At 31.9% G+C, this 26,441-nt stretch overlaps 2 protein-coding genes across 2 annotated transcripts in view; both read right to left on the minus strand.

Annotated features, from left to right (window-relative positions):
* Positions 1-1,469: 1,469 nt before the first annotated feature.
* Positions 1,470-26,441, minus strand: part of LOC132736910 (microsomal glutathione S-transferase 2-like) — a 36,318-nt gene continuing 11,346 nt past the window's right edge. Inside the window, exons 2-6 of the mRNA XM_060724123.1 lie at positions 4,232-4,292; positions 3,132-3,231; positions 2,567-2,637; positions 2,320-2,401; positions 1,470-1,880 (exon numbers count right to left, since the gene is read on the minus strand). Coding sequence (XP_060580106.1) covers positions 1,739-1,880; positions 2,320-2,401; positions 2,567-2,637; positions 3,132-3,231; positions 4,232-4,292 — 456 coding nt within the window. The 3' untranslated portion in view covers positions 1,470-1,738. The remainder of the gene's footprint in view (positions 1,881-2,319; positions 2,402-2,566; positions 2,638-3,131; positions 3,232-4,231; positions 4,293-26,441) is intronic.
* On the minus strand, positions 15,385-25,285 carry LOC132736908 (ras-related protein Rab-30-like). The gene is made up of 5 exons (XM_060724121.1): positions 25,093-25,285; positions 20,843-20,930; positions 20,063-20,146; positions 18,337-18,520; positions 15,385-16,649 (listed from the first exon to the last, which is right to left on the minus strand). Exons 2-5 carry the CDS (start codon positions 20,927-20,929, stop codon positions 16,393-16,395), a joined length of 612 nt encoding a protein of 203 aa, XP_060580104.1. The 5' UTR covers position 20,930; positions 25,093-25,285; the 3' UTR covers positions 15,385-16,392.

Raw genomic sequence — 26,441 nt, forward strand, 5'->3', positions numbered from 1 at the left:
TTACATCTTGGTAATACGGAATTGCAACACTTTGTCCTTCGACACTAGAATTTGCACGGCTATATACGATCAGAGGTGAAGAATATACAATAAAAGACCTACTGCAGATAGATACCATGTTTGGTTAGCCCTATTTGTTTCATTTTTTTTCTGACTGGTCGAAATAGTGAAACCAATAGCGACGTTTGCAAATTGTCTTTGACTGAAGTTAGGAAACATTTTGAAGAACTGCTTAGCGGTTTGTACTCGTACCCTTATTTGGTCATTTGACAATATATGGGGTGTCCATCCGTACTTTCTAAATAAAATGCACCTGCGATAACGATATGCCAACAGTTTTGGCGATGTCATGATTCGAATACCTGTTATCAATTATTAACCCGACTTATGAGACAATTGTCCTGCCAGTTACTGTCACAGGTCGGCCAGATTTTGCTGCATTATTGACTGACTCTGTGGCAACTCAATATAAGATGCCTTATCCGACCTTTAAAAATATGCTTCGCCGTATTTTGTGCGAACTTTTATATGAGTTCTTATTTCTTTAATATTCTCAACCCGTTTCACAGCTATTTTTACATTTTTAGCTCTATTATGATTGCGATTAGTTTAAAACTGTTTAGCTAAAGCTTCGTAAGGTATTGCAGACGTATCAACATCCATGCAATTGTGGAAAGCTTTTTGCGCATTGGTGCAATACACATTAGTTAGCAATATGCAGTGAAATGTTGATACAATATACCGGTAACTTCATATAAAGGATATGCATGCTTAAGAAGAATTACGCCAAGAATGATGTCATCCTTTCCTATCCCGTGGTTTTCACACATCCACTACAGCGTCTTCTGCGTTAACACATTTCATTTTTGTTTCAAAATGCAACTTGATGCTTGTTACAACAATAATTGTGAAAAATATTGATCGTCTGGTTAACGTATACCAGATAACAAATTATATAACCTGGCTAAATTCAGAAATATCGAATAAGTGGCGGCTCTCAATCAGCTTCGGACTTGCCTACAACTCTTTTACCCTTTTTACGTATTTGCCGTTCGGCACAAAAAAATGTCGGTGCTAATAAATGAATTCCTCCAACTTTGAACCATTCAAGTGTCAGTGTAAGAGAAATGTTTATTAAAGATACCGAATGCACTAAAACGTATTGCCATCTGATCTACTCACTCATTGATTCATAAAGAGAAGCTACTGCTTTTAATTTCATACAACATCTAACGAATTTCAAATATACTCGATTGAAAAAAATCTTACGTTTGGACAAGTCAATACCGAGAGACAAGGTGCGCGGCAAAGCACAGACTAATTGTGGATTGGTAATAGCTAAGTTGAAGGGATACTGTATCAAACATGATGTGTGCACACACCACGTTCTGCAATTGGGCTCATAAGTTTATACAAAATATTACATAACATTTAGCGGTATCACTAGAGAGGCAAGCAAAAGTCAGGACAAAGGACTCAAATTTATTGACATTTTATTACAAACATTGCAATATTTATCCATATAAGTTCAAGTTGGTAAAAAAATTAATAACATCAATACATCTAAAATTATTGTGTGAAACAACACACACAAAAGCAGTATCAAAAACTCCTGTAAATGATTTCTCCCAAATAACTGTAACTATTTAAATAGTAACAATGTGTTTTTCAAATAAAAAATATATTTGTTCTGTCCTGAGAAACAAACAAGCGGTATGTTGACCGCGTGTTGATAAAATCAAGATGGGAAGAATCGATCTTTGATCATAGGAACGACGTCTACATCAGCGAACTGTTTGAGACACACGTTACCTATACCTAGCAACGTTAAGGCAAACAAACCCTTTAATGCATGCACACTGTGGTAAAATGGTTTCTTTCTGAAATAATATTTGATTTCTTATAAGCATCAAATTATTTTAAAAAAATCAAAACATATCATAATGTTGCTGAAACAACGCATGCATGACTGCAAGTATATCTTAAAACAGTACATTTTAATACATAATGTTCAAGGCTGACCCATAGACAGAAATTACTTAGTATTATCATTTTAAAAGGCAGCTAGTCTAGTAATAAACAAAGATACAGTATCGTCACTTTCTCTAAAATCGGAATACAAAGTGAGCATCTAAAAGGTGCTTTTATAAAATAGACAAATCGTAATATAAATTTAACATCAAAATAGGATTTTATTAAATACTAGTAGACACATAAAATCGGAATACAAACCGAGTATTAAAAGGTGCTTTTCTTATAAAACAGAAATTATTTAAAATTTATATATATGTGCATTCAATATTCTGTTGCCTAGTTTACCTTTTCTCTGCATCTTGAATATAGCCTTTCACATAAAAATGTCGAGCTACCAAATAATAGGTACCTAAGACAGCAGCAGGAACTGGAAGGAATAAATAAATCAACATTACAGTTAGAACTGATATGATGTAAGGTCAATCAAATAGGAATAGAAATTTAAAATATTGCTACCTTGTTAATTTATTGTTCTACATCATTAATGCATATATTTGTTCATATTTTCTATTTCCATAAAATTTATACTCACTTTGATGTCCAAATATACCAGCTGTCCAAAGTATTGCTTCAAACATTACTCCGAATTCTAAACCATTTTGCCTGAAATATACAAAATAAACAGACTGATAAATGTATGCATAGACTCAAGCAGACTTTGTATAAAACTACAGCATAAAAAACATTACAAACTCGATGTGTATCCTCAAAGGGACTCCACTGAGGTCTTTAGACATGACGAGAAAATTATTCGAGATTAATGTTCAATTAGACCACTATTGTAATTTTTACGCAGACCATTCGCTCACTCAGTTTTTCCAGAATAAGTATTCTAATTGTGAAAAATGACCCAAAATTGAAAAGCGTTGCAACGCTTTTCACTCAGACTGGCTAAGAATTGCACATATAAACGAATTTTAATGTATCCTTAATTGTTTTTGCATATCTTTCCGTTTTAAGTGTCCCAGTGAATCTGTGTAAGAATTTCAAAATGTATGTTTTTAAGCTTTTAGACCTCGGTGAAGTTCCTTTAAGGTGAACGGAAAAGAAAAACCAACAAGAAAACAACACGCATAAAAAAACCTCCAACAACTCACTGTGCTCTAAGAGCCCTTATAAAATCAGGTGGTCCATCAGTGGTGGGAGGTGAAATCTTGTGCTTTCTTCTCAACACTGCTACCTCTGTCGCCGCCATTCCTGAAAAAGACTTAACTTTAATAATAAATAGTCGCCTTATTATAAAAGAACTTTATTATATACTTATAAATGAAATATTGAGAAATATTGATGAAATAAAATGCGTATGTTCATTTTCCGTATTTTCACTGTAAAAATTTATTTTTCACTGCAGTGAAACATATTTTCCGTATTTTCACTGGTGTCTTGCCGGACTACTTTCTTTTAAATTTTGCCAGTACACAAAATTTAAGGGAAAGTCTTTCAAATTTTAATGTCAAAAAAGATAAAAATGTATATCTTGTGGCATGAAAATTACCATATTTCACTCGTGGCTACCGCCACTCATGAAATATTTATTTTCATACCACTCGATGAAAATAAATCATGTATTTATAGAAAAAACTTGAATATCCTCTATGTATTCAGAAAAACCTGTCACCGAAGCATGGCACTGTCTTAAAAGTAATACACAGACCATGAAACTCATATCCTCTATTGATCTGCATAAGTATATGATAAGTATACCTGACACACATTGTGACTGTTAATACAGTAGTCACTACTTTATGTTACATTTTAGCTAGTTTCACTTCTGCAACAACAACAATTATTTATGAGCCGTCACAAGTTGTACTCATTCTGCCAAGTTGTATATAGTACTGTTAACGTATTAAACGTAACAGAAGCAGCGTATGTCAACACATGGTATTATAAATATATATGTAAATGTTCTTACATGATTCATGATAAGCAAATTAATCTCTTTAATCACTTTCTAAAATATATGTGGGTTGAAATTATGAGATTTATCTGAAGCAGTGACAACAGCAGTGACAACACGGCAATAACATAAATTAAAATGGGAAGTTGTGAAAAGCTAAAATTAGACTAAATGTATAGTGGTACATGTATATCATTTCACACATACTCGTCATACTTTATAATTTGACATAAATAAATCAGTGAGCCGGTTAAGATTCATTTCAACAACCACATACACGAAGATCTATCAACAAACCTAGCTGCCATGCATGTGCCGCCGCAACAAACCCAACAAGAACCAAGTCTTCCTTCTCCATTCTGTCGCTGAAATAATATATATATTTCGTAACAGTTTAATAATGCGTTAAGTCAGTCAGATAAAGGTCTAAACAAATAAATCAGTCCCCAACATGAATGTTATCTCTATTATCTTAAATCGAAACTAGATGTGTATACACAACTTTATATTAAATTATACTCGGTAATATTAAATGTCCTTTCAAACAAACACGAGAAAACGTACAGATTTGCCACAGTTTAAATAAGAAATAAATACGAAAAATAAGTAGTTTTTTGCATACAAATGGCTTCCAGCAAGAAAAGGGGAGCAACCGACGAATAACTATTTCGGTAGCAGGTTTATGGCAAAATGGCGTTCCATACATCATACATATATTGTTAAAATATATGTGCTGTTTACAGTATGTTTTTGTAAATGCAAATTGCATTTATTGTTCCATATGTGCCACATAATTACTTATACTGGCATGTTTTCTCTGTTATTGTACATTAATGTTTAAATCGCATTATTTAAAACACCTAAATTAAAATTTACTGAAAATCCACAAACTAGATCAATATATATTAGTATTGTAAAACATCTACATAAGGAATTTAGGACAGATGTATCATCTATCTCGATCACTGAAAATATGAACATGAGGAAATACGTGTGAATGGTCATCAAAAAGTGATAGATAAGCTATGGGGTGATAGATAAGCTATGGGGGGGGGGTTAACAAATCAGAAAGAATATTGTCATTTATCACCAAAATTTCCGAAATTAAATATGTTATCCAGTTTTGAAACTGCTTATCTCTTTAAACATTAATCATGCTAATATCTAAACATTTCTACAATAAAAAGGGGAAACATGTCATAATAATTAAGACAAAATATTGCACTGAAAGCCAATCGTCATGACATTGGGAATTTGTCATTTATGGCAATCTTAACTGAAATATCGTAACAGTTTGCAATCCCCTCACGCGCAGTATCATGAGTATATTGTCTTCAATAAGTTACGTAGATTCAGCCAAACTCTCGTGACTTGATATATGGTTTAAATGGACAAGAGGTCATTATTAGGTCTTTCTTGTTAAGAGCGACCATCTTTTCCAGACAACTTTAATGCAATTTTGGCAAACCACTCAAGAATAGTTTCTATTTAATTTAATCCAAATTTGCCAAGCAGTTGAGTGTGAAATGTCGTTTTTAAAGCGTATCTCTAGTCAATGCTCCGGCGACCATCTTGTTCAGCAGAAAGAACATAAATTATAATATGAATCCTTCAGAAATTTATCAAAACTTGCGAAGAAAGCATGGTTTGCTACATGGTCCTAATATGCTTAATTCGAATTATCAGATCAATGGATTTCAATAAGAAATACTCCACAATTTATTTGTTAAGGTCAATGTCTGTGGTTATAGAATTAAAGATCGATGAGAGCAGCCTAGGGATCAATGCAGTGGTCACTTAAAGCTTATTGCTATAGTTAGCTCTGGCTAAAAAAAAAAACAAAATCTGCATTATGGCGAAAGAGGTCAGAAAATGTCAGATAAATCTTAACTGTATTCTCCCTTTTTTTGCTCTCGAAGTCCTTGATATCAGCAGACCATCTTCTAGGACGATTTTTGCAAAATTTGCAAAATTCTTGTAAAATTTCACGAAAATATACCAAGCAGTCTAGAAAGAGATTATTTTAAATGTTTCCTATTAATAATTTCAGCTTTCACTGCCATCTTGTTAAGAACACCATGAGTCGACAATTTCAATCAAGGACCACGTATCCATCATTTCTGTACAGTTTCATCTAATAACTACTATGCGGTTGAGGAGATGTCGGTTGAGGAGGAATTTTTTTTTCTATTTTAAGTTCTGGCGGTCATTTTATTCAACATACCGAAATGAAATAAAGGACAACCTAATGATCATTCCTGTAGAAATTCATCAAAACATTGACTTAGAGGTTGATGAAATGTTGTTTTAAAGATTTTTGCTTTTTTAACTCTTTTTTTTTTTATTTGCAAAGTTTTTATACAGTAATACTTGGCAATATTTCATGCCAAATACCTATGCTCTAATATGTGCTAATATGTGCGGTTTCATTATCTTACTTCTAAGCCATTTATTTTACATAAAAAAATTTAAATGCGCATCTTCCTATAATTAAAAATGTATGATCATAAAATGATGCTAAGGAGACATGTTTTATACAATTTTTGCGTAGGACCATTATACAATGCTGCATATCAAAGTTCTATCACTTTTCGCATTAAAATAATTCACCTTTCATATCTAATATAGCAGCATACTCAGCTCAAAATGTATTAGACTGGATTTATGACTTCATGCAGAGGACCATTCCTGTGATAGAGATTCTTGCAAAGATCAGCATTATGAAGTTTCATCAAATTTGGCCAAATGTTTCTTGAAACAATTGGGGATGACAGTGTACAATGTACAGATGCGCTAATATTCCTCCTAGACACGACATCTGACAAATGGAATTGACAATGTGAATTCATACCATGATTTTAGTTAAAGCCCCTTTAAGTCCCAGTCTGCTTTTCTTTTCATTTCTCAAATGCTTTTTATTTCTGGCTCCATTATAGTATCCAGGCTAATTACCTGATTCAGCTTTTGCTCCCGTTGTTCTTTGTTGGCAATTAGTACAATTTTAATGATTGTATATTTTGTAACTACTTTGTTTACCTTTTGCTACTTTTATAACAAATAATTTCACATTCAGCACTACTTTCTTCAAGTACATATGTAATAAGCATCCAACATGCAACATAACTGTTGCAAAAACTATCTTTATGATCTTGCCCTTTTTAAAGACTCATTTCTGAGGCCTATTGTCTCTTTAAGATATGTCAATATATTGTTTAAAATATGTAATTTTCCAATATACACACATGTAAATCATTGATTTAAAAGTTACAGTTACAAGTCCTATCACTTGTTTATCCCTCTTTGGAAAAAATAAAATAAAAAAGTACAAAGTCTTAATACATTTGAAACTTTATTTTATACAACTATATTATGCATTATTTATTGCACAGATAAACAAATAGGAACTAAGTGTCACTTTGGCTAAGGTAAATCTTCTAAATTAAGAATAAAAATATTAAACAAAAAAAAACAAAACATATATGTCATGTCTTAATATAACAAAACATCATTATTCACAACAGCCAAGATTTTTGTAGAACAAAAATAAAACGTGAAGAACAAAAATAATCTCAAGTTTTTAAATCTCAGTTTCAAATAAACATTAAATAAGAATGGTTGTTTAATAAAAGGGATAAGTAATCCAGTTCTGAACTTTTTGTACACACCATTTTTATATGACTTTCGGAATATGTACCTTATTTATAAGTACAAATGCCATTATCAAAAATCACTATCTTAACATATATTAAAGATATACTATGATTTGAGAATATTGATAATTGCTACGCAGTCTCTCTGTAAATATAAAATAAATGTTTTGACTTCACAAGAAGTAGACATGTTATGCTTTAAGGTAGACCATGGGTAATGGGCACCATAAGGAACAGTAAAATTGACAACATAGGACAGTTATATGTCTTCAAGGTAACCTGTATGCAAAATTTAAATAAAATTTACCGTGTGGTTTATTAGTTATGGATATATTTCTGAACTAAGACTTTGCCATTAAAAGGGCTTATTTTCAGAAATGAGAAAACTCTAAATAATCTGTAATATCATCATTATAGAAAATGATTTTCTATTGCTCATTGTTAAGAAACAAATAATAACATTCAGGTAACAAATTATACAAGCAAAATGTTTGTTTCTAAACAAAATGTTCTTAATATGTATAAAAATGTTTCCTTACCCCACCCACTTTAAACACTAAATTTACCATTTCCCTATCTAAAATGCCTTATTCAAAATATCCCTTAAATTTACCATAATAAGGGGCTGTTTTTAAATTTTGCCTAAATTTTTTTCAAGGTGTATTGGTTGATCATGCGAAATATAAAATACTTTTACCGTGTAGTTTTTATTTTATTAAACTTTGAAAATATCTGGTATCATATTTGCTATAAATTTTGGCATTATTTAGCAAATAAATACCTACAATAATTATATGATTTAAATCAAACCCTTTTTTCTTCCATAAGGGATCAGAGAGATCCATAAATAATGTTACAAAGAAAAAAAAAGAAAGAAAAACAAGCAATTATCATAGTATTGCAAGCAATCCATAAGTCCCCTACCGGTTAGAACCCCATTAACATTCTGAAGGGCCATTGGCCATTCACTAAATGTTTCAATTTTTCTCTATTTTAAGTAAATTTGTTGGAAAAGTTCTTTAAAAGTGATCACAGGAAACAGTTTTTATGAACAGACGGACAGACGGACTGAAGGACACTCTAAAGTTAATATTTGAAACATCCCTGTTACCAAAATATAACATTTTAAAAGTAAAATTCTTAAAGAGGAGATAACTCTTGAATTAAAGATGCAATTTCATAAAAAATTTCAGCTCTTTTTGACTAATCACAAATATTGTTATATTTGCCATGTTTTAAGCCTATTTGTTGCCAAGGCAACTGATATTTTTTCAAAATAGGAAGAACAGATAAGACATGCATTATCTCAAGACTGCTATCTACCCATATGTCAAGTTTCATAAAAATATTTCCAGTACTTTTTGCTTTATTACTGGATCCAGTTTATGTGTAAAATTTGCCATATTTTCAGTCTATGTGTTGCCATAGCAATCAGAATTCTCAACAGAGGAAGAAAAGAAAAAGACGTGCATAATCCCAAGACTGCCATCTACCCATATGTCAAGTTTCATAAAAATATTTCCAGTACTTTTTGCGTTATCACTGGATCCAGTTTATGTGTAAAATTTGCCATATTTTCAGCCTATTTTTTGCCATAGCAACCAGAATTTTCAACATAGGAAGAAAAGAAAAAAACGTGCATAATCTCTATACTGCCATCTATCCATATACCAAGTTTCATAAAAATATTTTCAGTACTTTTCAAGTTATCGCGGGATCCAGTTTTGTGGACGACTGACAGACAGACGGACGGACAGACGGACGGACGGTAAACCTAAAGTCCCCTCCGGTAAACCGGTAGGGGACTAAAAAAGTTGCCTCTTCTGGGGTTTGAACCCACACCCCTTAATTTCAATGAAGTTGACAGGTGATTCTAGCCTATTTGAATACTCTTCAGAGTGGAGGTAATGCATTACCCATGGTCTACCTTAAATCCTAAACACTATATTTGGACACTATGACTATAAAACTGAAAGTTTTTTTTCAAGAAAGGCTCCACTTTACTTGATTTATGATATGGAACACAGATTCCCATACATAGTTTATACATTCTTTTATCTAATTAAGACATATGCATTAAGAATTTTATAGATCTGCAAAAAAAGTATTTTACTCAAAGATGAGCACAGTATATCTTTAAACTATACATCAAACAAATAATTAAGATCCAGTGATGAAATTACAGTTTGGCTTAAGAGAAAAAATATAACTGGTGACAAACTTAAAATTAGTACAGTACTCAGATATTTATTGATCTAAATAGTTCCATTCAAATTCTCAGAATTCATCATCTAAACAAACAAAATGGCGGTTTGTTTAATATAAAGATGATCATGCCATTCCCATGACCTTGCTTTTTTTTGAAAAACAGCAGAACACTTGTCTCTTTAAAAATTGTTGATCAAAGTTTACAGGTAAGGTAAAACTATAGGGTAATAGCAATATTTTTCATAAACTGGCTTTTGTTATGTTAAAGCAAATTATTTTACAAATACATAATTTTTTAAAAAGCACTGCCAAAAATGTTCAAATTATACAAAAACAAATTACAATGTATTAAGAAACAATATTTAAATTCACATTACTGTCTTTTCCTTTTTTTTATATTCAATACATCATAAATGTGGAACAGCTGCTTATCAATATAAATGGTTAACTTGAAAAACTGTCAATATAAATGTATTTAAGACAAATCTTGGAGAAAGGAAGTCACAGTCAAAGCAAAAATAAGAAATTTCAATTTCAAATTATTCAAATGAATTCAAAAATGATTCTTCCCGTATTTTAAACTGGCATATATTGTTGATTAAGCAAATCAGATTTATTGTAACAATCTTAGACAGGAGAGCTTCATATTAAATTGTGTTAGTGGTTGGAATACCTTTTTGTCCAATAGGATTGCAGTATTTCAAATGAAATAGAAACAGATTTACTTTGGTAAATCGACAAACTACAAATCAGTCTAGTAAATTCACGGCTCATGTTTATCAGAAAGTATTTACCAAATTAAATTGGTAGAACGGGCGCACCATTTTTGATCAATATAATTTTTTAAATATTAAATAATAAACACTAATGAACACTAAATAAAATGCTTTAATTATTAAAGCTGGTATGTTTTGTTTATGTGAACAAAGACTGAATACTTTTTCATAAAAATATGAAAATAAATTAAGACAAGATATATATTAAAATGTCACATGTGTTTGGCACAAAAAGTGGAAAACAACCATACCCTGCAAATGGTTATAGGAAAACAGTATAACATACCCACCTAACAGCAACCTAAATACATGCTGCATATTCTCTATCAGCTAATTATGCTAACAAAATAAAACACAAAATGCACTAATATATACCCTGTTAACAACAACGCTAAACTATCATTGGTTCAATTCTACTACTCTTGACATGTTCGATGCAGGTTCTTAATATATATCTACACAAGCTTCCCTCTTAAGTTGCTTTGTTTATTATTAGTTAATTACTTTATTTGTCTGAATTGACCTCCAACGGTTCAAATAAAAATATCACATATGAATGCCTCTTGGTGAAAATCCAGTTGGTTTCTTTGTTTGGTATTTTTAAATAATCAATCATTTTAGGTTTCTTTGTTTGGTATTTTTAAATAATCAATCATTTTAAACACAAATAACAGTGGCATTTTTAAATATTTAAACATAAAATATTTCTGCAAATTTTTGCAGATGGTCTGTGTCAGTTAAACAATTTTTACATTAGTTTTCCCAACAAAACATCTGTCTAACAACCACGATTGTTTAATGGAGTGTAGCAGGTTCACCAATGTTATATTTCTACATTATTTTCTGGAAGACAAATATCCAGTGATGTTACAAACTAAGCTAAGCATGATTGCATCCTGGTAAAGTGAGCTAATAACAAACACTAGTTAAACCTTAGCCTGCTGATGGCAACAAATTCTACCTACTCTATTCAGTCAGAACATATTTTGAAAATTTCCCTCCAAACAGATAAATGGTTTTGCTCAGAATAAAAGATAGACAAGTACATTTGAGCTGTGCCATGACAAAACCAACATAGTGCGTTTGCGACCATCATGGATCCAGAACAGACTGCGTATCTACGCAGTCTGATTAGGATCCATAATCTTCGCTATCGGTTTCATTACTTGTAAAATGGTTTGTAAGCGAACAGCATGGATCCTGATCAGACTGCACAGGCTGGTCTGGATCCAAGCTGGTCGCTAACGCGTTATATTGGTTTTGTCATGCCATGGCACATTTAAGATATTTAGCAGGTTAACGGTTAAAACTAAACTAAAAAATTACAATATATGTACATGATACACTATTAACACAACTTTTTGGCACAAGTATCAAATTCAAAATTTAATACGCAAAACATGTTGATTGTATGTCTGAAGTTCCCAATTGTAGACTTACTTTTACCTGATCACATGACAACCCCCCCCCCCCCTCCCCCAGATTATACTCATTCACCAAACTGGTTCTACAGAACCTTACCAGTATTTTGTTTATTTGTTTTCATGAACAATGCTTAAGCTAGTATGCAATAAAATAGGAATTTTATCTAAGCACTGTTAAGAAAAATCCTGGCAATAGACTTTCATATAAGATCCTTATTCTTAAATTTATATGTCTTTATGTGTACAGTTGAAAACATTTTATTTCACATTAGAACAGTTTTGTTTTTGTTTATATAAAAACTGACACAAAGCTGGAAATAATTTTTGTATTACTTGAGATGCCAAAATCTTGTTATATGTGATGTTGGGTGATGATAAGGAATAATCAAAGTTTAAAGCAAATCCTTTTATGTAGTAATTAGATAATCAAGCAGCAAAATAAACATAACAACACATAAACATAATTATAAATATATTATATTATAAAATCCGGACAAGAATGCTGATGTTGGGTGATTGGCACCTCTCTCACTAATACTTCATATAGTCAAGATAAAATATTTAGTTATTCAATTATTGGCACAAAAATGAAATAATATAAATTTACTGCACTGAAATCTAAAACCGACTAGCATTGAATAAGGTAAAATATGAGTGTAAAAGTTCTTCCACTAACATATCATACATTAAACCAGTTAAAAAAACAAACCAACAAATTAACAAAAACAACCTGATATATTATATATAACATTTAACTAAAGTTAACATGGTGTATAGTTGTCAATCTAAAAATTGAGATTCAAATGGTATAACATAACAAGAGGGCCATGATGGCCCTGAGGTCGCTCACCTGTATATAGGCCCCCAAACCCCCCCCCCCCAACGTCGCAGGGCCAATTTAACCCAAGGGCTTTTATTTGCACAAACTTGGTAGACACCCATAAGAAGATGTTTCATGCTAAACATCTAAGCTCTAGCTCTTTGGGCTTTTTTAAAAGAAGATTTTTTTTAAGTTTTTTACTATACACATATAGTTAAAACAATGACACCCCTGGGGCCGGGCCAGTTTTGACCCCAGGGCTTTTATTTGAACAAACTTTGTAGACACTTACTAGAAGATGTTTCATGCTTAATATCTAAACTCTAGCTATTTGGGTTTTTTCAAAGAAGATTTTTTAAGTTTTTGCTATACACATATAAGGAAAATCAATGACCCCCGGGGCGGTGCCAATTTTGACCCCAGGGCTTTTATTTGAACAAACTTGAAAGACACCTATTAGAACATGTTTGATGCTCAATATCTTAGCCATAGCTCTTTGAGTTCTTTAAAAGAAGATTTTTTTAAGTTTTTACTATATGCATATTATAGGGAAAATCAATGACCCCCCGGGGCGGGGCCAATTTTGACCCCTGGGCTTTTATTTGAACAAACTTGGTAGACACCCATTAGAACATGTTTCATGCTAAATATCTTAGCTCTAACTCTTTTGGTTCTTTAAAAGAAGATTTTTTAAGTTTTTACTATATGCATAGAGGGAAAATCAATGACCCCCTGGGGTGGGGCCAATTTTGACCCCAGGGCTTTAATTTGAACGAACTTGGTAGACAACCATTAGAACATGTTTGATGCTCAATATCTTAGCCATAGCTCTTTGAGTTCTTCAAAAGAAGATTTTTTAAGTTTTTACTATATGCATATAGGGAAAATCAATGACCCCCTGTGGCGGGGCCAATTTTGACCCCAGGGCTTTTATTTGAACAAACTTGGTAGACACCTATTAGAACATGTTTGATGCTCAATATCTTAGCCATAGCTCTTTGAGTTCTTTAAAAGAAGATTTTTTAAGTTTTTACTATATGCATATAGGGAAAATAAATGACTCCCCGGGGCGGGGCCAATTTTGACCCCAGGGCATTTATTTGAACAAACTTGGTAGACACCCATTAGAACATGTTCCATGCTAAATATCTTAGCTCTAGCTCTTTGGGTTCTTTAAAAGAAGATTTTTTAAGTTTTTACTATATGCATATAGGGAAAATCAATGATCCCCCGGGGCGGGGCCAATTTTGACCCCAGGGCTTTTATTTGAACAAACTTGGTAGACACTCACTAGAAGATGTTTCATGCCAAATATCTAAGCTCTAGCTCTTATGGTTTTTTAAAAGAAGATATTTAAAGTTTTTTCTTTCGGTTGCCATGGCAACCAGAGTTCTGCATGGAATTAAATTCTTTGAACAATTTTTAAAGCTGACCACCAAAGGAACATTCCTGTGAAGTTTGGATGAAATTGGCTTAGTGGTTTATGAGGAGATGTCATTTAAAGTAAAAGTTTACGGACGGACGACGGACGGACGGACGGACGACGGACGAAAAGTGATCACAAAAGCTCACCCTGTCACTTTGTGACAGGTGAGCTAACAAAAATATACACAATAAAAAAAGTTTCATAATTTGACATTGATTGTACATCTACAACTCAGAAGGTAAAATGGGATAATATTTCTCAAAACAATGACTAGAATAAACAACTTTTAGAGACAACATAAATGGGACTTAAAAATACAAATAAAATTATTTTGTAAACATATTAGAAAGCTTTTTTACAATTAAATTGAAAACTGAGTAAACAATAAAAATGACTAGAACTATAGCAAAATGCAATAAAAATATTTATAAAATAAACTACTGCTATGTAAAATAAAAAGAAGCATGCATCATATAAAGGTATAAAAGCACTATCTATTCTACTATACAAAAAGTCAAAGTTTACAACAAAGCATTAAGTTTTGGCATCATTTATGTAATACATTTCCTTTATCTCTATATACTTGAATTAAATGAACTATCTATTAATTGTTAATTGAACCCCTGTATAGTGGCCTCGGTTTCTAGCCCTTGCCCTGCTGGATGTGAAAATGATCAAACCTTGGTCACCAGTATAGAGCCAGGCCAGCTTGCACATCCATACAACCTGGCTACACTTTATATTGTTGTTAGCTCATTTTATGTATTTTGATATTGAAATCCCTTAAAAACATTATGAACTGTTCCAAATTCAAAAGCAGGGCAAATCCATTTAACACATTCAGGAGGTAAAAGGCTAGTCATTGTATAAAAAACAATAATTAGCAAAATAACAATGCAAAAAGGTTACCCAAACTACATATACTGCTAAGGAGCTAAAATCAGTAAGTGAAAATAAGTAAATATGTTCATACTTTTATAAATTTGAAACATGATAAACTGTCAATTTCTGTTATCAAATGCAAACTGGAGAAAAACATTGCAAAATGTTTTTTTGTAAAAATTTGGAAAACGATAATATATTGTATATAACATGTGTCGCCTCATGTTGGCCAATTTCATGTTGGGACAAGTTTTGTGACAGACGGACAGACAGATGGACAGTGCACAACTAGACTTGGTACTGATCATTCCTGTAAAGTTTGGATGAAATTGCACCAGTAGTTTATGAGGAGTAGTCCGGACAAGCTTTTGTGTATCTGGCAACACACAGAAAAAAACACCTTTTTATCAAAGGGCCATAACTCGGCCAAAAATCATTCAACCGGAAAACCCGTGCAATATGCGCAAGGACTTGAGCTACAGATCAATCCTGTAAAGTTTCATTGAAATTGCATCAGTGGTATAAGAGAAGTAGTCCGGACAAACTTTAAAAATAAAAATTATTAAAGGGCCATAACTCTGACAAAAATCATTGAACCGGAAAATGCTGACAATATGCACAACTAGACTTGGTACTGATCATTCCTGTAAAGTTTGGATGAAATTGCACCAGTAGTTTATTAGGAGTAGTCCGGACAAGTTTTGTGACGGACAGACGGACAGACGGACGACGGAGAAGTGATCCTTATATGTCGCCACTACTCCGTAGAGGCGACACAAAAATGTACTATATCTACATTGCATATAGCTACATTTAAATCTTGCATCCCAATCCTTATATGGAATGGATCTCAATTACAAAATTTTCTTCCATTTTTAAAAATTTTACAAAAATCAGCAACATGTGACTTAAGTTAAAAAATCTTAAAACTTTTGCTATCAACAAGTATATTATTTACAACCATGATGATTGCCCAGGGTTTGTTATAACATTCATAACAAGAAATTTCAATACTGTAGCAAAAATTAAGTTAAATTATTTTTTTTTATATGGCATAAACATATAAAAATGTTCATTGCCAATACACAACTGTGTACATTACAGTTTTAGCAGCTAAAAAAAAAGCTACTCATCAAGTCAACCTATCTATAAGGGTTCTCATTCCAACAATCTGGTGAAAATTCAAGTCAAAATAAAAATAGCCTTGAAAATAAACCTCACATAATTGACAAGAAGCATTTGTAAAACTTAAGTATCACAAAAATGTTGTTATCAGAACTTGAAACACTGTGAACATGAACTGATCGTCTTTGTGTTACTGGAAATATTCATGGGTGAGTCATCAGGGGCCAGTCGTCCCTTCTCCCTAGCCTCTGCTGTTAATTTCATGGCAATGTCAAGAAACAATTTATCAACATTGTCTGCCTCTTTAGCCGAGGTTTCTATGAATTTCATTTCATATCTATCAGAAAACTCCTGACCTATATGAGTGGGAATCTCCCTAGCATCTCCACGATCTATCTTGTTACCTTTAAATATACAAAATGTAAATCTTCAATAAGGTGAAACTATTATAGTCTGAAATTCTAAGTAGAAAAAGGGCATAAATTTGTCAAAATCCATGAGAATTGTCCTACTGCAAATGAGCAAAACAAGTATTTAATGTTTTTATAGCAATACATAAAATGGAATAGGAAATAAGTACGGTGGTAGAAATAAACGAAAGAATGATGCCAAAGCCCGGGTAAGTAGGATAGCTCTCTCTATATAAACAAGAGCTGTCACAGGAGACAGCGAAGCTCGACTAATAAAATACTGGACGCAGTAAGGAGGACAAAACAATGAAAGAAAAATCAATTATGTATAATTATGTATTAAGTTATAGTAAAAAAATAACATTTGTTAACATTAATTCCAAGATCAAGGGGAATAATTCTAGAAATAGTCATGCTAGAGTTATGGACCTTGTCACACAACATTTGTGTAATGATAAGAAATATATATTTGAAGTTTGAAGTAGATACCTTAAAAAGTAAAGAAGTTATTATATTTCTTAAAGAAAATCCTAAGTTCAAAGAGAGATAAATCTGTAAATATTGCTTCAAGAGTTATGAACATTGTCACATAAAATGTATTTGATGATTAGGAATAAGTATTTGAAGTTTGAGGTAGATACCTTTAAAAATAAAAAAGTTATAATAAAAAATAACATTTTTCTAGTAAAAAAATCTAAGTTTATGGAGAGATAATTCTTGCAATATCGGTGCTAGAGTTATGAACCTTGTCACATAAGATGTGGATGATGATAACGTAAATATATTTGAAGTATGAAGTTGATCCCTTTAGAAATAAATAAGAAACAGTAAAAAAAAAAATATTTTTTATGGAAAATTCTAAGTTCAAAGGGAGATAAATCTGAAAATATTGGTGCTAGAGTTATGAACCTTGCCACATAAGATGGGGAGGATGATAACGTAAATATATTTGAAGTATGAGGTTGATGCCTTAAGAAATAAAGAAGAAACAGTAAGAAATAGCACTTTTTTAGGAACATTCTAAGTTCAAGGGGAGATAAATCTGAAAATATTGTTGCTAGAGTTATGAACCTTGTCACATAAGATGGGGATGATGATAAGGTACATACATTTGAAGTATGAGGTTGATCCCTTAAGAAATAAAGAAGTAACAGTAAAAAATAGTATTTTTTAAGGAAAATTCTAAGTTCAAGGGGAGATAAATCTGAAAATATTGGTGCTAGAGTTATGAACCTTGTCACATAAGATGTGGTTGATGATAAGGAACATATATTTGAAGTTTGAAGTTGATACCTTAAGAAATGACAAAGTTATAGTGAAAAATATTTTACTGCACCAAAACTTTAATCTAAAATCTGGACGCGGACGCCGACGCCGGGGCGAGTAGGACAGCTCTCCATATACTTCGTATAGTCGAGCTAAAAAGTATTTTAATCCATATAAGACTACAACAATAAAGGAATATAAATAATAAGATTTATTTTCTAATGAAAACTTGTATATTTTGATAACAATTTATTAACTTATAACTACCTGTCCATTGACTTTAAAATGTACTTGCTCAAACAAACAGTCTAATATAATTTCTTCAAGACCAGTACCATAATGGACTTTTACTAAGGTATTTCAAATGATTCATAAACATTTACACAGAAAGCTATCTTGACAGTAAAATACCAACCAACTAGATAGGAAAGAACTTTCTCATTAGCGAATGATTCAATATCAGTGATCCACTGTGGAAGAGCATCAAAAGTGTTCTGTGAGCAGACATCATACACCAGAATGAGGCCATGAGCAGCTCTGTAATAACTTTGAGTAATTGAGCGAAACTTTTCCTGGCCCGCAGTATCCCATATCTGTAGCTGAAATCATATCAAGTAACATAAATCAGTGATTTTTTTTCCAATTTTCAAAACAACCTGTGGCTTTCTGAAGGGGAAAATAAAGCGCGATAAATCAGAAAAGGGGGAAAACCTGAAATTAAATTCCAACAACTGAAAATGGAATTTACCCACACATTTTACAGAAAAAAAATTAATATCAATTCAATTTAACATGCATGATACATAGCAGAGGCTATCTATAGGGACAGCTTTCTGTCTTCTAGCTGATATAAGTCAGATAAGTCATTGTTCTGATAATGAAGAGCACGAAAATTTTAGGGGAAAATATTAGCATTTTTAGGGGAAAATATACCTATTTTGGGCTAGGGGAAACAGCCTTTATTCGGCTGTAAAATACAGTGAAAAAAATCACTGTAAATGACACAAGATATTAGAACTAGATATCTGTTTACAAAAAAAACATTTATGCCTTGTAAATTCATACATATACTCCTGTAAAATTAATACTAACTTTAAAAATCAGATTCTCTGGATGACAGTTTTTGCAGAAAAAAACAAAGCATTTAAGAAAGGAAAGACTTAAAGAACATGTTTTTGTGTAGAACTACTATTAAATGGAATCAATTTCTATGTATAAATAAACCTGATATTGACATTATGATCAGTAATTCAATATACATATGTACAATAAATTAACTGTATTTCATAACAGTTTGTAAATTCAAGTGTCATGCCTAAGAGCATTCAGGCAGATAATAACAACAAATCTAAGATCAAGGTAGGCATTGACTTAAACATCAGTGATCTCAATAGTGAGATCAAGTAAAGTATAAAACAAAGAATTGGGACTGAATCTGGTGGTCTTAAAAGTGGATAAGCAGGGTGCCCTTAATTCTGGATCATGTAACCAGTGACATAAAGAACAGAAAATTCCATTCTTGTAAAAATGGTCTTTAAAGTGGGGTGGTTTTAAGTAGAGGTTCTACTTTACTTGTTTTATGTTTAAACTTTAAGCTTTGTGACGATAAAACTTTGTCTATTAAGCAAATATGTTCTCCAACAAATGAATTATTGATTGCCAGACTAGTTACTAACCTTGGCATCACAAAAAAGTTATAAGACATATGTGCACATGTATGTGCTTTTCTATATATTGGTATCAGGTATTTTTTTACATCTTGACAGTATTTATCAATTAAAATCACATGTTCCTGTTCATTGACTCAAAAAATAAAAAGTACAAATTGTCAGAGGCATAGCTTGGTTTAAATTTATATGTAGGCCAAATTCTGGGGAGGCACTTCAGAAGGCATGAACAGTTACACCCCAAGAAATTTTTTGGTGTATTTTTAATATAATTACTATGTTCAGGGGATTATTAGGTATAGCAGGTTAGACAAAAAATGACTTATTTTTTTACTTTCTTGGAAAAATGTGCAAGCCATGGCCATGTCCTACATGGCCTTTAGAAACCAAGCGACTGGCTGTGGCTACAATTGTCTACTACCTACTGCATAACATTTAACATTTGTGAAATATTCATTAGAAGAATAAACCTACCTTTACTTTATCACCTTCAATCTCGACAGTTTTAATCATGAAATCTACACCTATCGTTGCTGCTTGGCCAGGGGGAAATAATCCCTGAAATATATTTATATATTTTAACAGAGTATTTTCTGGAGTACATGATATGTTTCAGAAATAAATACACAAATAATATCCTTACATGAACTTTTGTTAAATACAGGTAAACAGCTCAAGTACATCTTATGATTCTTGTTTTCTCTTAACAAAAAGGCATAATAAATAACTTTTTGAGTTGCTTCTTAGAAGGAAGTTGAATTCTGCTAATACTGGCAAATGGCAGAAATATGGTTTCAAATAATATTTTCATAATCCTTATACTTTGCACAGGCAAGTAAAGAGTGATATTCTGTTTCAAATAAGTTCATTGAACAACAAATTCACTCCTGTTCATTTATATCATATTAGTGTATCTTCCAATTTCTATTGCTAGTCTATGAGATGATGTCCAGAATCTTAAAAAAGAAAAGTGAAATTTATTTTCATTGAATAAGTCAAGGTACAATTCTTATTCATTATTGTGCTTAAATATGGTACATGCACTGTTATATGCCAATTATCTAAGCTATGGACCAAGCAGTTTCAAACAGGTATTTCTAAATTTCTAAACAAAAAACAACAACAACAAAACAAACAAGATCCAGTTTTTACTCCTAACCTTAAATATGTTTAAACATGCCTTCTGATAATGTTATACATGTATAAGTATTAATGTTTGGACTATTGTACAGTACAATACAGTTAAATCATTACCTGAGTGAAGCGTCTCACAAGACATGTTTTACCAACACCTGCCTCACCAACCAGCACTATCTTAAACAAATATTTGTAATCCTCCATCCTGCAAACAGTGAACACAAAGTAGTCAAAATGTTAAATCAACAATAAATATAATCATGCATACATAATAATCAATTCATGCCTATAAAAGGATAGACTTACAGCACATTTTACATTGTGTTTTACATTGAAAATAGAATAGAAAATTAAAAACTAGAAAGAAACAGAGATGATGAAATAAAAAAAACAACAACAACAAATAACAATGTGTTTTTATCTTTTAACTCTTATTATTGCACTCTGACGGCCTTAGTCCTTTTTGAAAATGGTAATTCATCTACCTAATCAGTCATTTCTTTATAATTTCAGGGTTTGAATTTAAGCTGGCATACTGGCAAAATGCCAGTTAAAATCTAATAATGCCAGTAAAAATTACTCTAGCTGGCATTTATTTGCAAGTTACTGTTTATTTCGGACATTTACATAATTGCTATCTTCTGAGCTGATGATGATGCTTAGCAACTGCCCGCTGCAGAAACTGATGATGTTTAATGAGCCAGATGCAGTTACTGATGACGTTTACCTTAAAAACCAATTTTTGGTTGCTCTATTTATTTTTTCTGTGACTATATTTTGATGGACTATTTATAACAGCCAAACACTATTATGGTTAGAGCATCCAAGATGTTTTATCAGGGTCCAATGTAAATGTGTAGCACTCCTCTTTAAAGTGTTTAATTTTAAGCTGAAACATTTATTTATTTTAAGTAGATCAGTACCTCTGAGTTTTCAGGCTGTTGGTGTAATCAAGTACAACATATGCTAAAATTAATGAAGGTCCTAAGAAGACATCTTTGTTTACCAGTGATAAAGATGTTTCTGATATTCAATAGACATTCAAGCTTATTATCATTTGTCATACCAGATGTTTAAAATACATTGTCATTGTGTATTATAATAATAAGATACATGATCATGAAAATGCCAGTTGACTACCTCATATTGCCAGTTAAACATTTGATCACTTGCAAAAATCTGCAAGTAGAAAATCTTGCTAAATTCTAACCCTGGATTTTAGGAATTATGCTTGTATCTCTCTTTCATCAGAGATCAAAATTCTTTTTAGAACCAATGCAGATAATCCTGCATGTGAAGTGACTTCAAAAGCGTACTTGTTCTTCATGTAACACCACTGGTCCTGCATATCACGCAAGATTTTCAAGATTATCTATCATGTTGTAAATGTCATTATTCATGAATAACTTGTGTATTAATTAACTGGATGCACCAAGTACTAGGGCTGGGGCGAGTATCAGGGTACTCGGATAATCACAAATCAAAATAAAAAAATCAAGTATGAACATTCGTCAGTCCAGAGATCATGGATCGGGATCTTATTTGTTTAGTATACATGTACATTCTCACACTTTGAAAGTAAAAAAAACCAAGAACTACCACTAAATGTGATTAATACCCCCGCAAGACTGCTTTGGAAATGCGGGTGTTACTAGTAACAGAATACCTTGTAAAAGAATTGAAATAGAGTTATGGTTGTGGGCAATTAAAGATAGTTGTGGTTCCTGTATGTTGCATTTCCTTTCAAAGTGGTTGATCATTGATGAAGTTTTATTAAATAACTCTGTAAAAAGTCCAGAACGAGTTACGCTTCTTGAGCACTGCACTTCCTCTCATTGCGCTTGACCATTGTATGAAGATGCATTGAATTCTAAACATTAGTTTTTAAGTTATGCACTGGACAAGGAAAAGGAGCAAAGGGCAATAACTCTACAAATACTGAAGATGGAGTTATGGTTGTTGTACACTGCACTTCCTCTCATTGTGCTTGACCATTGTATGAAGTTGTATTGAATTCCAACTACTAGTTTTCAAGTTATGCATTGGACAAAAAAGTAACAAAGGGCAATTACTGTAATTAGTCCAAATAGAGTTATGGTTCTTGTGCACGGCACTTCATGAAGTTTCATTGAATTCCAACCATTATTTTTCAAGTTATGCACTGGACTGTCCAGATTGTCCGACAATAAAAAGTAAAAAAGGGCAAAAACTCTTAAATGAGTCAAGAAAGAGTTATGGTTTCTGTGTATTATGCTTCCTCTCAATATATTGACCATTGTATGAAATTGAATTGAATTCCACTAGTAGTTTTCAAATTATGCTCTGGACAAGAAAAAAGCGATGGAAAAGTAACAAAGGGCAATAACTCAATAATTACTCTGGACAGAGTTATGGTTCATGAAGACTGCACTTCCTCTTAATGTGCTTGACTATTGTATGAAGTTGTTTTGAATTCCAACCAGTACTTTTCAAGTTATGCTCCGGACAAGGAAAAGTATCAAAGGGCAATAACTCTGTAATTTGTCAAAATGGAGTTATGGTTCTTGTGACTGCACTTTCTCTTAATGTGCTTGACAATTATATGAAGTTGTACTGAATTCCAACCAGTAATTTTCAAGATATGCACCAGACAATGAAAAGTAACAAAGGGCAATAACTCTGTAATTAGTCAAGATGGAGTTATGGTTCTTGTGCACTGCACTTCCTCTTAATGTGCTTGATCATTATATGAAGTTATTTTGAATTCCAACCATTAGTCTTCAAGTTTTGGTCCAGACAAAAGAAAGCAATGGAAAAGAAACAAAGGGCAATAACTCTGTAATTACTTTCGATAGAGTTATGGTTCTTGTGCACTGCACTTCCCCTTATTGTGCTTGACCATTGTATGAAGTTGTTTTGAATTCCAAACAGTACTTTTCAAGTTATGCTCCGGACAAGGAAAAGTAACAAAGGGCAATAACTCTGTAATTAGTCAAGAAGGAGTTATGGATCTTGTGCACTGCACTTCCTCTCAATGTGCTTAACCATTGTATGAAGTTGTTTTGAATTCCAACCATTAGTCTTCAAGTTATGCTCCGGACAAGGAAAATGACCGGTACAACTAAATGGGAACGGCAGTGCAATATTTATTTCATATGTACTACACTGCAATATGAGGTGTACTGCCCAAGTTTTTTTTTCTATTTTGGAGAAAAAGGCCTGGCCTCTCAGTAGAGCAAAAAGTAACATTTTTTTTGGAAAAAACCCTTGTATTAACTTAAAAATAAACAATTAAAAGTTGGACAACAGTCCAAAGAGTCATAGTAATCAGGCCAGTAGTAATCCTTTTTATAGTTACAGAGCCATCTTCCTGAAATTGGATCAGAGTGGGTGGGGTTTTTCATTATCGTGGATGGGATTCTCGATCTCTGTAGGTGTTTGTGGTGATGACATGGAAGCAGGCTCAAGAATAGCGCTACGTAACTTTTTAAAAGATGATACTATACATTTTGTACCGCCAGGATCTGCTTTTTTAAACTTTTTTACTGAACATCTAGTATTATGCAACATAACGAAATACTGTTTCATAAAGATAGTTAAAGTTCAGAATGATCCATACAGTGCAAGTCAGCATTTACATCTTGTGATCAATCTATCAAATAATTTATTGTGACATATTTATTCAGTCATAAATATCGTCAAATAAAAATACAAGTTTGTAATGAGTTCGAGAGAAAAAAACAAAAGTTTATTACAATACAAAAAAATAAGCTCAATATTTTTGGAGTCACAGTTTATACCAGGCACTTTTAATTACACTTTCTGGCACGGCTTACATTAAGTTTCAAAATTTGGAAGTCAGAGACTGCAAAATCTCTGATTTTGGAAGTCACATTATATAGGTAAAGCAGAACAAGTATTAGATCTTGGAACAACATATGATAACTTGCGAGACCACAATTCGCCGATACTGAATTTAACTGTGTCACATCACAGTTTCTATCTATCTCTTCTCAATCTATATTTAGCTTCATGATAATGCGATTTGAACAAAAAAAGGATTTTTTTTTTCAAATTGAGGGGAATTTTCAACTAGAGAGGAATTTCTTTCAGGTGGGGAAGTAGCTGTTAAATGGCTACAGTGGTATTTTACCCCCCCCCCCCGAGTCTGGTAACAGACTCACAGCCCACAAAATTAAATGCAACCTATGATTCTTTTGACTAAATACAACCAATAACGCCAAAAGTATACAAATTAAATATACAGCTAGCTCTTGCTTTAACTTTTAACATGTTTAAAGGTTTGAAAATACTGATACCTTGTGATACCAATGAAACTTAATAATTTAACAGTGTTTAAACAGATTTGGGGGAAAAATCTGACCTACCTCCTGCTGTAAGTGACTTTACAAATGAGTAAAAATTAGTGTTTGAGAATAAATGGTTTAGAACTTTATGTGAATTATTATGAAATTATCTCATTTTTATGAAATTTACGATAAAAAATTAACTAAATTATCCCAGATTAAATGAAAGTTGTTTTCGTTCATCACGATTACCAGACGCTTTATCCATATAAAAACAAAGCTTCTGATTATCCCAAAGATGAGGAAAACTCGCAAAGTGTAAATCAAGGTAGTCAGACTATTCTCTCCCTTACCAGTTCCTTCCCTAACGTTTCCTTCCTGGCGGTTCTCTTCCTATTTTGGGGGAGAACCGTCTGCATATTTGCAAATAAGCTGACAGTTCCCCCCTTTTTTATTATCAATACATTATTATTGAACTATTTAGATGTTTAATAAATGAATAAGTTTATTATTCTTAAATTATTATTAATTGATATTAATATTTTATTGAAGTATTATGGGTATATTTATGATTTATTGATATAAATTAGATAAAAAAAATTTTTTTTTTGCATAATAGTATAGTATTCTGATTTTTTTATTAGATGTAATGTATACTTTTAAATTAAATTTTGTTTAGACATTGAAATTAATTATTGAATAATTTACTTGATAAGGATAATCATTTAATTTTAATTATTGGGTGTGTTTTTCTTTGTTTGTCTTTTAAAAAATAAGAAAAAAAATATAAGGAAAAGTGATTTATGAATTTTAATTGCTAAATTTCTCACTTTTGTAAAATGAAGAAACTGGCGTTCAATACATATATGCGTTAAGTTTGCTGTCAGAGAAAATTGAGGTCTTTATTAATTCATTACTCAAGAATCAAGGTGTAATCTAAAAGGTGTTGATGAATAAGTATTTTTATTAGTTATTTGGTATTTTATATTGTCTCATGTTAATGACTACATGTTCTTTAATCAATTTTGTATAAAAGTAAATGTGAAATGTGATTGCATACCAATTGTTACTTATTTATTTTCTATAACATACTTGTTACTACATTATTTAAACAAATGAATGTATAACACTAGACCTTTACATAATTACAGGTGTATATCAATCACTGTTCAATAATCTTAATCTCTCACAATGAAGGTGTTGATAGGATTAAAATACCTGAAAAATGTGTTAAATTCAAAAAACTTTTCAGAATCAAATAAACATAAAACATAAAATGCACTTAATATAAAATACATTCTTTTAATAATCTTCATTAAGAAATATTATTAGATTAAGTCAAAACTAAAATGATAACTTATAAAAAAAATTGGGGGAGAACTGTCTGCATATTTCAAATTTGGGAGAGAACCGTCAGGGGAGGAAACGGA

The sequence above is a fragment of the Ruditapes philippinarum genome, unplaced genomic scaffold (assembly GCF_026571515.1).
Source record: "Ruditapes philippinarum isolate M1 unplaced genomic scaffold, ASM2657151v2 ctg10287_1_1_1_1, whole genome shotgun sequence".
Lineage (NCBI taxonomy): Eukaryota > Metazoa > Mollusca > Bivalvia > Venerida > Veneridae > Ruditapes > Ruditapes philippinarum.

What these genes read in the sequence shown, in the direction of transcription:
- LOC132736908 (XM_060724121.1), bottom strand. Translation starts at nt 20,929, where the DNA reads ATGGAGGATTACAAATATTTGTTTAAGATAGTGCTGGTTGGTGAGGCA. An exon ending in TTGAAGGTGATAAAGTAAAG is followed by an intron (nt 18,521 to 20,062) that starts GTAGGTTTATTC and finishes ATATGATTTCAG; the next exon opens with CTACAGATATGGGATACTGC. An exon ending in AGTTCTTTCCTATCTAGTTG is followed by an intron (nt 16,650 to 18,336) that starts GTTGGTATTTTA and finishes GTATATTTAAAG; the next exon opens with GTAACAAGATAGATCGTGGA.